General features: G+C 47.7%; 1 protein-coding gene across 4 annotated transcripts in view; it reads right to left on the reverse strand.

Annotated features, from left to right (window-relative positions):
• The window catches only part of camkk1a (calcium/calmodulin-dependent protein kinase kinase 1, alpha a), a 208279-nt gene that overhangs the window by 134739 nt on the left and 58680 nt on the right, over nucleotides 1-14860 (reverse strand). The window contains exon 1 of one of the 4 annotated variants that reach the window (XM_073053841.1): nucleotides 5865-6135. The exons of the other annotated variants lie outside the window; for them this stretch is intronic. Within the exon in view, the coding sequence (XP_072909942.1) occupies nucleotides 5865-5921 (57 nt within the window). The 5' untranslated portion in view covers nucleotides 5922-6135. Of the gene's footprint in view, nucleotides 1-5864; nucleotides 6136-14860 lie in introns of those variants that run through there. 4 annotated transcript variants of the gene reach the window in all.

The raw sequence follows: 14860 nt of genomic DNA on the forward strand, positions 1-14860 counted from the left end.
TTAAGGATTGCGGGAAGAAAGCGGGAGAACAGGATTGAGAAGCAAAAAAAAAATCAGCCATGATTGAATGTCAGAGCAACTCAAAGTTCAAAGTATGTATACATTATATAACCTCGAGAGTCGTCTCCTTACGGGCAGCCACAAAACAAAGAAACACAATAGAACCCATTGAGAAAAAAACCGTCAAACACCCAATGTGCAGAACAAAAGCAAATCATATAAACAATAAAAGTAAGCAAGTAACTTTCAGAATTGGTTCATGAAGATGAGTCCAGAGCCATGAAGACACTCACAGCCGATCCATTCAACAGTCTCAGTTCAGCACAGAGACAAGCAAAGTAATGAGCCCCTCACCTCCGGCCCCAACACCCCAACCTTTTCAATCTGGCCCAGCATTTAAATCAGCCAAACAGCAGGTTGATCCTCGCTCTCGGACCCAGCCCTCCCATTTTGATATGCTCTTGGGCCCAAGATCCACCACCACAATTCGGCCCCAACCCTTCCTTTTCAATTCAGCAGGGCACTTGAATTCAGACATCCCACCCTGCAAAAACTCATTTCAGGTAGGTAGCACCACCCCCACCCCCTAAATATATATTTTCCTTGTTGAGTATTTTGTTGGCAATATCAAAGCTAATATGTTGTGGTCCCTAAAAGAAATAAAAGCATTAGGTGTATCCTTATTATATTGTCTTATGCAGAAAATGTGACATTAAAATATGTACTTATATTATCATGGGGTCGTTATTTTATATTCTATTACAACTTTAAGCAAGTCTACAGGGAGTTTGGCCTCATTACATAGGACATCAATAGAGTAGCTCCTTAACAGCTAGCCAGCTAGTTTAAATAACGTTAGCTATGCTAATGAACGAATGACACCTGTTAAACTCACCTCAACATGTCTTCTACAGTCATTTAACCCTCCACGGGCAATAGAAAAGTCACTGTTGCAAACAGTGCAGCGAGCAACACTGTCATTATTTTTGACCCCTATTAGGCGGGGTACACTGTAGTGTAGTCAGGGGTGAAGTACGTTTTAAATTTTCTTTTTTTGGAACATTCTGCCATGGTGCATCAGGACACTAAACTGAACTGATGGACAATGAAAGAGAGAGAGAGGTCAACTGTAAAGCCCGCCCACAGAGAAAACTGATAGGTCTACTTAGCACAAAGAGCGACCAATCAGGATGCTCTCTCTGTCACTCTCTTGCTACATCCCTCTCCCCCTCCCCCTCTCCTCCCTCCTCCTCTCGCTCGCTCTCAAATAACTCGATTTCCAGGGTATTGTATATAATTTGTGGGCGTCAAGGAGCCGCTATCAATATGCGGGAGACTTCCCGAACTTCCGAGAGAGGTGAGATGTCTCCTTAAATTGGTCAAACCTCAGCTCATTCCCCACTCTCAGGCCCGAGCCCCTCCACCTCGACACTGCCTCGCTCTGGTTCTGCTGCTTTGAATCCCCTGGAAGTCCACTCCAGCAACCAAACATTGGCACATTCCCCACTCTCAGGCCCGAGCCCCTCCACCTCGACACTGCCTCGCTCTGGTTCTGCTGCTTTGAATCCCCTGGAAATCCACTCCAGCAACCAAACATTGGCACATTCCCCACTCTCAGGCCCGAGCCCCTCCACCTCGACACTGCCTCACTCTGGTTCTGCTGCTTTGAATCCCCTGGAAGTCCACTCCAGCAACCAAACATTGGCACATTCCCCACTCTCAGGCCCGAGCCCCTCCACCTCGACACTGCCTCGCTCTGGTTCTGCTGCTTTGAATCCCCTGGAAGTCCACTCCAGCAACCAAACATTGGCACATTCCCCACTCTCAGGCCCAGACCCCACTGCCTTGATTCAACACGTACGCACCACAGTGTAACCGTCCTGCATCTTCAGTTCACACCGCAAAGATGTCAGGTCATAAACTCAATCCCAAAAGAGAAGTTACAGGTTATTGATCACTTTTGAGAAAAAGTGTGATTAATAAAGTAATTAGTAGTTGTTTTTGCTGCTAGCAAGTTATTACTGTTTCACCAGCCCCATCTTAAACTCAATTGGCCAAATTCTGCTCCAAGATCTGAATCACCTTGTTTCTTATGGCACAACAGGAGGCCATTCAGTTCTTGTTGAACAATCCCACCAGCCTCATTCCCCTTTCCTCTGCACCCATCAGAATTGGCACTCAATGACTACAGACATTAGACACCCAAAGTATAAACAGTAAGTGCTGGAAACACTTAGCTAGTCAGACAGCAGCTGTGGAGACAAAAACAGCTGACAGTTCAGACCATAGATTTTTAGGATCTTCAGCCTCTCTGCACATTGGTATCCTGACCTGCTGAGTGTCTCCCGTATTTTGTTTTTATTATGCAGTTTCTCTGCATTTTCCCTTAGACCTGACACCGGGCCCAGTCTGCGACATCTGCCCTCTAGAGATGCCCCACGCTGCTGCCCGAGTCATGGGACTCGGTTCTGGATTCCACTGGAATAAGGACAATGTGTTCAACCAGATTCCAACCAGTCTACAAATTAACAGGGTCTCCATTCACAATTATCAGTAAAGGAAACCTGTTTTCTCTCTTTCCTCCTATGTCAAGAGCCTTTGAGCTGAAGGGTTAACAACTGCTTCCTCTCTCCACACCCGTTGAGCTTCCAGTTTTTATATAATAAATAGTTGTGCCACCGAGCTTTCAGCATCATTCAACCTTAGGGCTGGTACCAGACCCACCTCCCTCACTTCCACATCCAAAACAGTCTTCCAGCATTTAGCCATTCGGCTCCCTTGAAACTTTTACATTTCAATATACACCTCTCATTTTTCTCTAAATTACAAGGAATATTTCTCTAACTCAGAGGACAATCACCAACTATTGGCAACTGCTCCAGTCAAGTTTCACTGGATCTTTCTTAAAGGAACTTTATTGCCCTGGATTAGGAAATCAAATACACATTCAGTACTTCAGACAAGTCTCACCTAGCTTTTGTGAAAATGGAATAATATTTCTAAGCCTTGTATACTATAATATATGTCTACCATTTCCATTTTGTAATTCTTACTGCGAATGCAGATAGTTTTCTGTGCGTGTTTGAGGACAACAGTGCCAACGTTCAAAGAAAGATTCTGCTTCCCTACTCTTCACACTCACAGTTGGCCACATTATGATTCCACCAGGCCTGCACCTTCTGCATAACTTGCCTTTCCTCTTACCTCTGCTCAGCCAGCAAGCTCTGAGATATCTGAAAACTTCCTGTTACATTTACCTGGGCTTTCAGCTGGAGACCACCACTTCCCCAGCAACCTCAGCTCAACTACCAGCAGTGAAGTGTGTGCTGTTGGCCACACTTCGCATTAATAAAAAAGATCACATACCAACTATCTCAGATACACTGATCCTCAGTGGGATCAGTGCATGGGCCAGCTGCCATGAATCTCAGCAACACCCGAGGCTTTCTCAAGCCTCCAAAGTTGTGGGCCTGATTGGGCCCTGTGTCTGTGATCTGTGATCAGGCGGGGGCAGGGGGTTGGGGAATGTTGTCAGTTGGGGCCCCTCTGAAGGAGTCAGATAGTCACTGGGCTGACTGGAAGAACAGCAGGGATGGGAAGGGTGGGGAGACAAGAGAGGCCTGTGCTGGAGACTGAAGGAAGATTGAATGGCATGGAGCATTTCAGAGTAGGTATGGGAGTTGCCATGGTGGGATTCTAGCCCACTGCCCGTGGTTGTCCTTTGGGGACTGTGGTCTAATTGGCGCCACATTAGCATAGCGGTTAGTGAGTTCAGAGCTATTACAGCTCGAGGCATTACTCGAGTTCAGAGTTCAATTCCTGCACCGTCTGTGAGGAATATTTACGTCCTCCCCATGGAATACAAGTGTTTTCCCAGGGGCTTCGGTTTCCCCCACAGTGCAAAGATGCACTGGGTATATTGTCTGGTGAGTCAAAAGAGGGTTACCCGGGGTTGCAGGGGTGGCTTGGCTCAAAGAGCCTTCGCCACGTGATATCGCTAAATAAATAATAACAAGAAATTATTCATCCTAGGACAACGGGAATGCCCTGCTCCGGACAAGGACAATACATTAAACATACAATAAATAATTCATCACAGGACACTTCCAGGGCAAGACTGCTCTGGCTCTGCTGAGGTGAACAGGTTGCATGTTTACAAGCATGTTTACCTGTTTGGTGACTGATCTTCAGTTCCAGTCCTCTGTACTGAACATAGCCAAGGTACTCGGAGACATTGCACTAAAAGCGGCCCTTCACCCCACTGAGTTCATGCTGACCCTACACAAAACCCATTTATTACCCTCCCACACTCTCATCCATCCTAGCACTCAAGGCAAGCCAGTCGTCGCCGTGCACACGGTGTGGTGTCACCACTTGCCCACAGCAGGATCACAGGCAGGTAAGTTCAGACAACACACAGAAAACAAATTATACAGAAATACCCACACACCAGGAGCCAACCAACCCACAAACCCGCACACCTTTGGGACATGGGAGAAAACTGGGGCGTGCAGACTCCACACAGACAACACCAGAGATCAGGATCAGTACCGGTCTGAGGTGAGAGGTCACCAATCCCACCGGCAGCTTGTCTCAGCACCGGTCTGAGGTGAGAGGTCACCAATCCCACCGACAGTTTGCCTCGGTACCGGTCTGAGGTGAGAGGTCACCAATCCCACCGGCAGTTTGCCTCGGTACCAGTCTGAGGTGAAAGGTCACCAATCCCACCGGCAGTTTGCCTCGGTACCGGTCTGAGGTGAAAGGTCACCAATCCCACCGACAGTTTTCCTCGGTACCAGTCTGAGGTGAAAGGTCACCAATCCCACCAGCAGTTTGCCTCGGTACCAGTCTGAGGTGAGAGGTCACCAATCCCACCGGCAGCTTGTCTCGGTACCGGTCTGAGGTGAGAGGTCACCAATCCCACCGGCAGCTTGTCTCGGTACCGGTCTGAGGTGAGAGGTCACCAATCCCACCGGCAGCTTGTCTCGGTACCAGTCTGAGGTGAAAGGTCACCAATCCCACCGACAGTTTTCCTCGGTACCAGTCTGAGGTGAAAGGTCACCAATCCCACCGGCAGTTTGCCTCGGTACCAGTCTGAGGTGAAAGGTCACCAATCCCACCGGCAGCTTGTCTCGGTACCGGTCTGAGGTGAAAGGTCACCAATCCCACCGGCAGCTTTCCTCGGTACCAGTCTGAGGTGAAAGGTCACCAATCCCACCGGCAGCTTGTCTCGGTACCGGTCTGAGGTGAGAGGTCACCAATCCCACCGGCAGCTTTCCTCGGTACCGGTCTGAGGTGAGAGGTCACCAATCCCACCGGCAGCTTTCCTCGGTACCGGTCTGAGGTGAGAGGTCACCAATCCCACCGGCAGCTTGTCTCGATACCGGTCTGAGGTGAAAGGTCACCAAACCCACCATTTCAAGGATTCCTTCCTTGCTGCTGTTACTTACAACACTGGTGGCCACTGCAGCGGAGAGAAGCTTGCATGGCCTCCATCCCTCCCTGGGACCACCACTCCACCCAGCCCAAATAACCCTGCTCGGTTCGGAGCACCCAAAAGCAGGCTGGGCTGTTCCGGTGCCCGCTGTACCTCCTGCATTAGAATGCCAGTTTCTAATGGTCGTACTGGAACGTCAGGTGCTGACGTTTCTGGACAGAGGTTTGAAACCACAACCCTCAGGCTCAGTGTAACTAACAAGTCTGGGCTGGGCAGCAGACTGGTGCCCAATAGGCCATGGGGTTACCAATTTGCTTCAGATCACTAGCGGGGAGAAGGAGAAAGGCACACGCAAAGTAGCAGTGACAGATAAACAAAGGAAATGATCACCATACGAGCTCCCAATATCACAACAGAGACGCGTTACCTCTGACTGATCCATACTGTGGTTCCACCAGGCGAAATCCAGGACAACATCACACATTGTCCACACCTCATCAGTCTTTGTCGAGGAGTGAGCGGGGAATCCCTCGTCCCTGCGCCTTGGACAACAACTGCCCGCAAAGGTTCAACTGCAGGAGCAGTCAACACCGGCCTGTGCTGAAACTCTGCTACGTTAGCAGCTGAGGAACAGTGTGATTATCTGATCTCCATCTGCTGCACTCCTGGTCACTGCGCAACCTGACATGACTGCCGCCTGAGCCAGCTTATCCACCTCCCAAGGAAGAGGAAGCAGAATAGTTTGGCTCATTAACCGTTCGGGGGCAGGGAGCACCAGAATTGAAATGGATGTGTGTTGAGCTGCGGGCACTCAAAAGTAGTAAATATTTAATGGTTAGATTAAAAAGAAAGCACTTACATCCAAGGGAGTGCCCCTCATGACATCAGAAAATGACTTGCAAAAAGAATGCAGAAATGGACTTCCTGTTCAAACGAGGGAAATTGGAGAAATCTTTCACCATCAAGTGATATTTTTACGCTTAGAGTCATAGAGCACTACAGTACAGATACAGGCCCTTTGGCCCAACTAATTCATGCTGAAGTATTAATCTCTTTGTCCCATCAAACAGCACCCTGACCACAGCCCTCCACACCCCTTCCATCCAGGCACCTATCCAAATTTCTCTTAAATGTTGAAATCAAAGCCACATCTACCACTTGCCGTGGCAGCTCATTCCGCACTCTCACCACTGGAGAAATTCCCTCTCATGTTCCCGTTAATTATTTCACCTTTCACCATTAAACCATGATCTCTAGTTCTAGTCTCACCCAATCTCAGTGGTAAAAGCCTGCTTGCATTTACCCTATCTATACCCCTCATAATTCTGTATACCTCCATCAAATCTCCCCTCGTTCTTCTACACTCCAGAAAATAAAGTCCTAACCTATTCAACTTCCCCTATAACTCGGGGGCCTCAAATCCTGCAACATCCTGGTAAATTTTCTCTGGACCCTTTCAATCTTACTTACATCTTGCCCGTGGGTAGGTGACCAAGACTGTACCCGGTAGTCCAAAATAGACCTCATCACCTTCAACATAACATCCCATCTCCTGCACTCAGTACTTTGATTTACAAAGGCCTATGTGCCAAAAGCTTTCTTTACAACTCTATCTACAGTACCTGTTCTACTACTTTCAAGGAATTATGGATCTGCATTCCCAGACCCCTTTGTTCTCCAAAGAGCTGCGGGCCCCTTAGAATACCTTCCAAAACTTGCCCAATACTGATGGCACGGCTAAGGACATTTTAAGTATTGCTGCCACAATTTCTGCACGAACCTCTCACAGGATCCAAGGGAAAAGCTCGTCATGCCCCAGGGATTTATCCACTCTCATCTACCTCAAGATAGCAAAAGCATCACCCTCTAGTCTGTGTACAGTCATAACCTCAAATCACCATCAAGGATTTTGATCACGCTTGTTTGAAGATATCCCTTCCTAATGACCATCAACATATAACCTGTAGCACCAGAGCTCCGAGCACACGAGACCGCTGTTATACCAAGATAAGGACTCACCTGAATGAGTACACCATGGCTGTCATGAACAGTTGTAGACCGGTGTGTCGCACTAGATCATTCAGAGTCTGGATGAACCATGAGATCCACAATCTGCTGAGGGCCAGGTCAGAGACACTCACATCTGCTGACCAAGAGATCCAGGTACGATCCCCAGAAAGTGAAGTGGCAATTCCAGAGTAAATGTGGATCAACGAAGGAGGCATGAATGATATTACCTTTTCTAAAACAAAACCAAATGACATGGGCAACAAAGGGCTTCACCTTCTATGCTCGTTTTAACCATCAAAACATGGATGAACCATCATGAACTCCAACAACCCCCAATGATTTCAGTCTCTGAGGTCGATATGCGAGCAGCCTTCAGGTGGGTGACCCCATAAGAAGCATCTGGCCCAGATGGGGTACCTGGCTGAGAAATAAAGACCTGTTTTGATCGACTGGCTAGAGTGGTCACTGAGAACTTTAACCTCTCGCTTCCACAGTCTGAGGTACCCACCTGCTTCAAGCAGGCTTCAATTATACCAGTGCCTAAGAAGAACGTGGTAACGTGCCTCAACGACTATCATCCAGTGGCACTTACATCCACTGTGATGAAGTGTTTGAGAGGTCGGTGATGAAACATATCAACTCCGGCCTGAGAAGCAATGTGGATCTGCTCCAGTTTGCCTACTGGAGCAACAGGTGCCCAGCAGATGCCATCTTATTGGCTCTTCACTCAACTCGAGAACATCTGGCCAGTAAAGATACGCACATTAAGCTGCTCTCTATTGACTGTAATTTGGCATTCAATACCATCATCACCTCAAAATTAACCAACATGCTTCAAGACCTTTGTTTTGATTCCTCCTTGTGCAATTGGATCCTCAATTTCCTCACTAGTGGACCCCAGTTAGTTCAGATTGCAACAACATCTCCTCCACAATCTCCATCAGCACAGATGCACTACAGGGCTGTGTGGTCAGTCCCTGCTCTGCTTGCTCAACACTTGAGACTGCGTGGCTAAGCACAGCTCCAATACCATTTTCAAGTTTGCTGATGACACCACTGATGTACACTGAATCAGAGGTGGTGAGAATCAGCATATGGGAGAGAGATTGAAAACCTGGCTGAGTGGTGCCACAACAACAACTTCTTACCCAATGTCAGCAGGACCAAGGAGCTGATTATTGACTTCAGGAGGAGGAAACCAGAGATCCATGAGCCTGTCTTCAGAGGATCAGAGGTAGAGACTTAAATTCCTTGATGCTATAATTTCTACGGACCTGTCCTGGGCCCAGCATCTAAGTGAAATTATGAGGAAAACATGGGAGTACACCTACTTCCTTATGAGTTTGTGAAGATTCGGAATGACATCTAAAACTTTGACAAACTTTTATGGACGTGTGGTGGACTGTGCACTGTAGTCTGGTATCGAAACACCAATAGGCTTGAACAGAAAATTGCACAAAAGGTAATGGATACGGCCCAGTCCATCACAGGGAAAGCCAGCCCCACCACTGAGCACATCTACACGGAGAGTTGTCGCAGGAAAGCAGCATCTATCATCAGGTCTTGCTCTCTTCTCATTATTGCCATCGGGAAGGTGGTACAGGAGTCTCTGGATTCTCACCACCAGGTTCAGGAACATTATTGTTCCTCAACCATCAGGCTTGAACCAAAGGGGATAACTTCACTCAACTGTTCCCACAACCTATGGACTCACTTTCAAGGACTCTTCATCTCATGTTCTCGATATTTATTGTTTACTTATTAATCAGTATTGTTTCCATATTACCAAGGACCTCATATGGTCTGTACACACCAGCTGTGGGGTGAAACGGCACACTGGTTGAGGAAGTTTGGTATGGGCCCCCAAATCCTAAGAACTTTCTATAGGGGCACAATTGAGAGCATCTTGACTGGCTACATCACCACCTGGTGTGGGAACTGTACCTCCCTTAATTGCAGGACTCTGCAGAGAGTGGTGCGGACAGCCCAGCGCATCTGTGGATGTGAATTTCCTACTATTCAGGATACTTCCAGCAACAGGTGCGTAAAAAGGGCCTAAGGATCATTGGGGACCCGAGTCACCCCACCACAAACTGTTCCAGCTGCTACCATCTGGGAAATGGTACCACAGCATTAAAGCCAGGAGCAACAAGCTCCAGGACAGCTTCTTCCACCAGGCCATCAGACTGATTAACTCACGCTGACTTGAGTGCACTCTATATTACACTGACTGTTCTATTTATAATAAATTGCACATTGCACATTTAGATGGAGAAGTAACGTAAAGATTTTTACTCCTCATGTATGTGAAGGATGTAAGAAATAAAGTCAATTCATTTATCTATTTTGCCCCTTGCTAACCTTCCGAAGTCTCCTTCCCCTAGTTTGCTTTCTTTTCGCCCTGCTGTTTTCCTGTTAAGTGTTCTCTTGCATTTCTTAAAAAGCAAACACGAGGAAATCTGCAGATGCTGGAAATTCAAGCAACTCACACAAAATACTGGTGGGACACAGCAGGCCAGGCAGCATCTATAGGGAGAAGCACTGTCGACGTTTCGGGCCGAGACCCTTCGTCTGGTCTGCTGTGTTCCACCAGCATTTTGTGTGTGTCTTGCATTTCTTATACCCTTCAAGTACCTTATTTGCTCCTTCCTACCTGTACCCGAAGTACACCTTCTTTCTCTTACCCAGGGCCTCAATCTCTCAAAAATGAAGGTAGCTGAAACCAGTTATCTTTACCTTTTATTCTAACAAGCACATAAAAGCTTTGTACTCTCAAATTTCCCTTTTGAAGGCCTCCCACTTATCAAGTACACCTTTGCCAGAAAACAGCCTGTCCCAATCCATACTTGCCAGATCCTTTCTGACACCATCAAAATTGACCTTTCTCCAATTTAGAATCTTAACCGGAGGACCAGATATACCCTTTTCCATAACTATCTTGAAACTAATGGCATTATGATCGCTAGATCCAAGGTGTTCCCCTACACAAGCTTCTGTCACCTGTCCTATCTCATTGCCTAAGAGTCTGATAAGAGAGGGATCGAAGTTGCTCGAGTCTGGTGGTACGTGCTTTCAGGCTTTTGTATTTCCTGCCTGATGGGAGAGGGGAGAGGGGAAAGGAGTGAATGTCCAGGGTGGGTCACGTTATTCATTAATCTGGTGCTTTACTGAGACAGAGTTCACTGAGGGGAGGCTGGTTTCAGTGATGTGTTGAGCTGTGTCCGCAACTCTCTTGCAGTCAACACAGAGCGGTGGTCGTACCAAACCATCATGCATCCAGACTGAATGCTTTCGATACGTACAAACAAGCTGGATGAACTCAGCAGGTCAGGCAGCATCCGTTGAATGCTTTCGATGGTGTTTCGATAAAAATCGGTAGAGTCGTTGGGGACATGCTAAATTTCTTCATCCTCCTGAGGAAGAAACAATGGTGAGCTTTCTTGGGTGGGACATTAGCGTGGTTGGACCAGGACAGGCTATCAAGGATCTCAAAGCTCTCAATCTCAACACCACTGATGTGAACAGGAATGAGAGCACCGACCCCATCCCAGCACCCTCTCTAGGAAGAGCTTGCCCTTCAGGTCCTTTAGAAGTCTTTCTCTCCTCACATTAAACCTGTGCCCTCCAGCCTTTTAGTTCCCTTACCTGGGAAAAGGACCACGTGTGTTCCTCCTATCTATGTCCCTCATTATTTTATAATGTCGCACCTCAGTCCAAGGAATAGAGTCTGGCTAACCTCCCCCAATTACTCCACCCCTCAAGACCTGACACCATTCTCATAAATCTCCTCTGCAATCTTTCCAGCTGTTGCAAAGTGAACACAATATTCCAAATGCAGCCTCACCAACATCTTGTAATGTCCCGACTCCTATACTGATAATAGCTAATATACAAATGCCTGTTGGCAGCTATGTTCAGCAGAGCTGTAACCTGGTTTAATGTTATTCTCTGGGTATAAATCACCCCAGCTGTTTGTCACATCTGTTTTCAATCAATTTGACAGCTTGAGGGAACTGAATTAGTGTTAATGTCACAGGCAATGTTTTCAGGTCCTAGCAACAGGTAAAATCTAATGTTCAAACATCCATATGTGGTGTGAGGAACCACCCTTCTCCCAGTAATTCACTCACGTCCGGGGATGGTACTGCCTTTCACTGTCCATTTCCCCGGAGTACTGGATTTCCTCGGTAGGCTCAAGTTGTGGGGTTCTCCCGATAATCTCCAGGTGTCTGAGGGCATTGTATCCAACAGCACAGGGCAGTGCTAGTGTATTCACAGACACTGTGTGGTGAACTACATACACACGCCCCCTGCTGACTGCTCCTGTGGCTCCTCCCACAGACCCCTGTATAAAGGCGATTGAGGCCTGAGCCCGGCCTCATTCTCCAGGATGTAGTATGGTGGTCAACTACTGCTTGTTCTTTCTTCCAGTCAATAAAAGCCGATATCTCGACCACGTCTCAGAGAGAGTTATTGATGGTGCATCAGACTGAACAACCTTCCAGCACCATGGAGCTAGAGTGTCCACGGGGTGCCCCCAACAGAAAAATTAGGGGACAAAAAGGAGCCAGAAAGTATCACAAGCAGAGGGATTAAGAAAAATGAGTAAGTATTTTATGACTATGTTCAGGGGAAGAGGCAAACCAACAAAGAGAGAGGGGCACATCATTCCCCCATTCTCCTCCCGCACCTGGATTCAGCTATCACCCACAAGCTTGCACTCCTCCCCTCCCCTACGGGCTTCCATCCTCTTCCCTCACGTTGCCTTTGACAAGGTCCCAGGTGCACCAGGGAGACTGGTGCAATCAGTGAAAGCCCACTGGATTCAGAGCAGCGTGGTAACGTGGCTCCAAGCTTAGCTTGGTATTAGGAGCCAGAGTGTGCTGGTGGTGAATCGGTTGTGTGATCGGAAGCCTGTGACCAGTGATACACCCAAGGATCAATGCTGCAACCTTTACTGCGTTAACAATTCAATATAAATGTAAAAGATATGATTAGTAAGTTTGCGGGCGACACAACAATCGGTCGTGTTATTGACAATGAGAAGACTAATCGCAGTCTAAAGGATGGCATAAAAATCATTTAGTATGATGGGCACAACCAACAATAACATATAAGAATGGAATTAGGCCATTCAGCCCATTGAGTTTGTTCCACCATTCCATCATGGCTGATTTATTATCCCTCTCAATCCCAGTCTCCTGCCTTCTCCCCGGAATCTTTGACAACCTGACTAATCAAGAACCTCTGCTTTAAATGTCCTCAGTGACTTGGCTTCCACAGCCGTCTGTGACAGTGAATTCTTTGATGGAATTTAATCAGTATACCTGCAAGGTGATGCACTTGGAGGTACAACACATATAAACCATACAGCATGATTGGTCGTGAATGCGGAGGAACAGAGGGATCTCGGTGTACAACAGACAGACAGACATACTTTATTGATCCCGAGGGAAATTCGGTTCTGTTACAGCCGCACCAACCAAGAATAGTGAAGAAATATAGCAATATAAAACCATAAATAATTAAATAATAATAAGTTAATCATGCCAAGTGGAAATAAGTCCAGGACCAGCCTATTGGCTCAGGGTGTCTGACACTCCGAGGGAGGAGTTGTAAAGTTTGATGGCCACAGGTAGGAATGACTTCCTATGACGCTCAGTGTTACATCTCGGTGGAATGAGTCTCTGGCTGAATGTACTCCTGTGCCTAACCAGTACATTATGGAGTGGATGGGAGTCATTGTCCAAGATGGCATGCAACTTGGACAGCATCCTCTTTTCAGACACCACCATCAGAGAGTCTAGTTCCACCCCCACAACATCACTGGCCTTACGAATGAGTTTGTTGATTCTGTTGGTGTCTGCTACCTTCAGCCTGCTGCCCCAGCACACAACAGCAAACATGATAGCACTGGCCACCACAGCCTCGTAGAACATCCTCAGCATCGTCCGGCAGATGTTAAAGGACCTCAGTCTCCTCAGGAAATGGAGATGGCTCTGACCCTTCTTGTAGACAGCCTCAGTGTTCTTTGACCAGTCCAGTTTATTGTCCATTCGTATCCCCAGGTATGTGTAATCCTCCACCATGTCCACACTGACCCCTTCGATGGAAACAGGGGTCACCGGTGCCTTAGCCCTCCTCAGCTCCACCACCAGCTCCTTAGTCTTTTTCACATTAAGCTGCAGATGATTCTGCTCGCACCATGTGACAAAGTTTCCCACAGTAGCCCTGTACTCAGCCTCATCTCCCTTGCTGATGCATCCAACTATGGCCGAGTCATCAGAAAACTTCTGAAGATGGCAAGACTCTGTGTTGTAGTTGAAGTTCAAGGTGTAGATGGTGAAGAGAAAGGGAGACAGGACAGTCCCCTGTGGAGCCCCAGTACTGCTGACCACTCTGTCTGACACACAGTGTTGCAAGCACACGTACTGTGGTCTGCCAGTCAGGTAATCAATAATCCATGACACCAGGGAAGCATCCACCTGCATCACTGTCAGCTTCTCACCCAGCAGAGCAGGGTGGATGGTGCTGAACGCACTGAAGAAGTCAAAAAACATGACCCTCACAGTGCTCGCCGGCTTGTTCAGGTGGGCGTAGACACGGTTCAGCAGGTAGATGATGGCATCCTCAACTCCTAGTCGGGGCTGATAGGCGAACTGGAGGGGGTCTAAGTGTGGCCTAACCATAGGCCGGAGCTGCTCTAGAACAAGTCTCTCCAGGGTCTTCATGATGTGGGAGGTCAATGCCACCGGTCTGTAGTCATTGGAGCCACTGGGGCACGGTGTCTTCGGTACAGGAACGAGGCAGGACGTCTTCCACAGCACAGGAACCTTCTAGAGACTCAGGCTCAGGTTGAAGACATGGTGAAGTACTCCACACAGCTGGGGGCACTGGCTTTGAGCACCCTAGGGATGACACCACCTGGGCCTGCAGCCTTGCTTGGGTGGAGACATTTCAGCTGTCTTCTCACCTGTTCAGCTGTGAAGCCCACCGTGGTGGTTTCAGGATCTGACCAAGGATCTGTGAAGTGCGGGCACAGATCGTTAAGATACTGAAAACGTGTATGACACTTGCCTTCATTAGACACAACAAAGAATATATGAGCAGCAACACACACAAAATGCTGGAGGAACTCAGCAGGCCAGGCAGCATCAATGGAAAAGAGTACAGTCGATGCTTCGGGCCGAGACCCTGCAGCAGGACTTGTGCGTGTTGCTGGGATTTCCAGCATCTGCAGATTTTCTCTGTTTGTGATTAAGTGAATGAGCAGGAAGGTTACGGTATGACATCAGTTAGGCCACAGCAGGAGTACTCTGTACAATAAATAATCTAACATGGGTTGAGCAGCGTCTGTAAGGGGAAAGGTATTGTCAACATCTCAGAGTGAAAGCCTGCATCAGGAATCATTCT

This window comes from Hemitrygon akajei, chromosome 8 (genome assembly GCF_048418815.1).
Source record: "Hemitrygon akajei chromosome 8, sHemAka1.3, whole genome shotgun sequence".
NCBI classification, from domain to species: Eukaryota; Metazoa; Chordata; class Chondrichthyes; order Myliobatiformes; family Dasyatidae; genus Hemitrygon; species Hemitrygon akajei.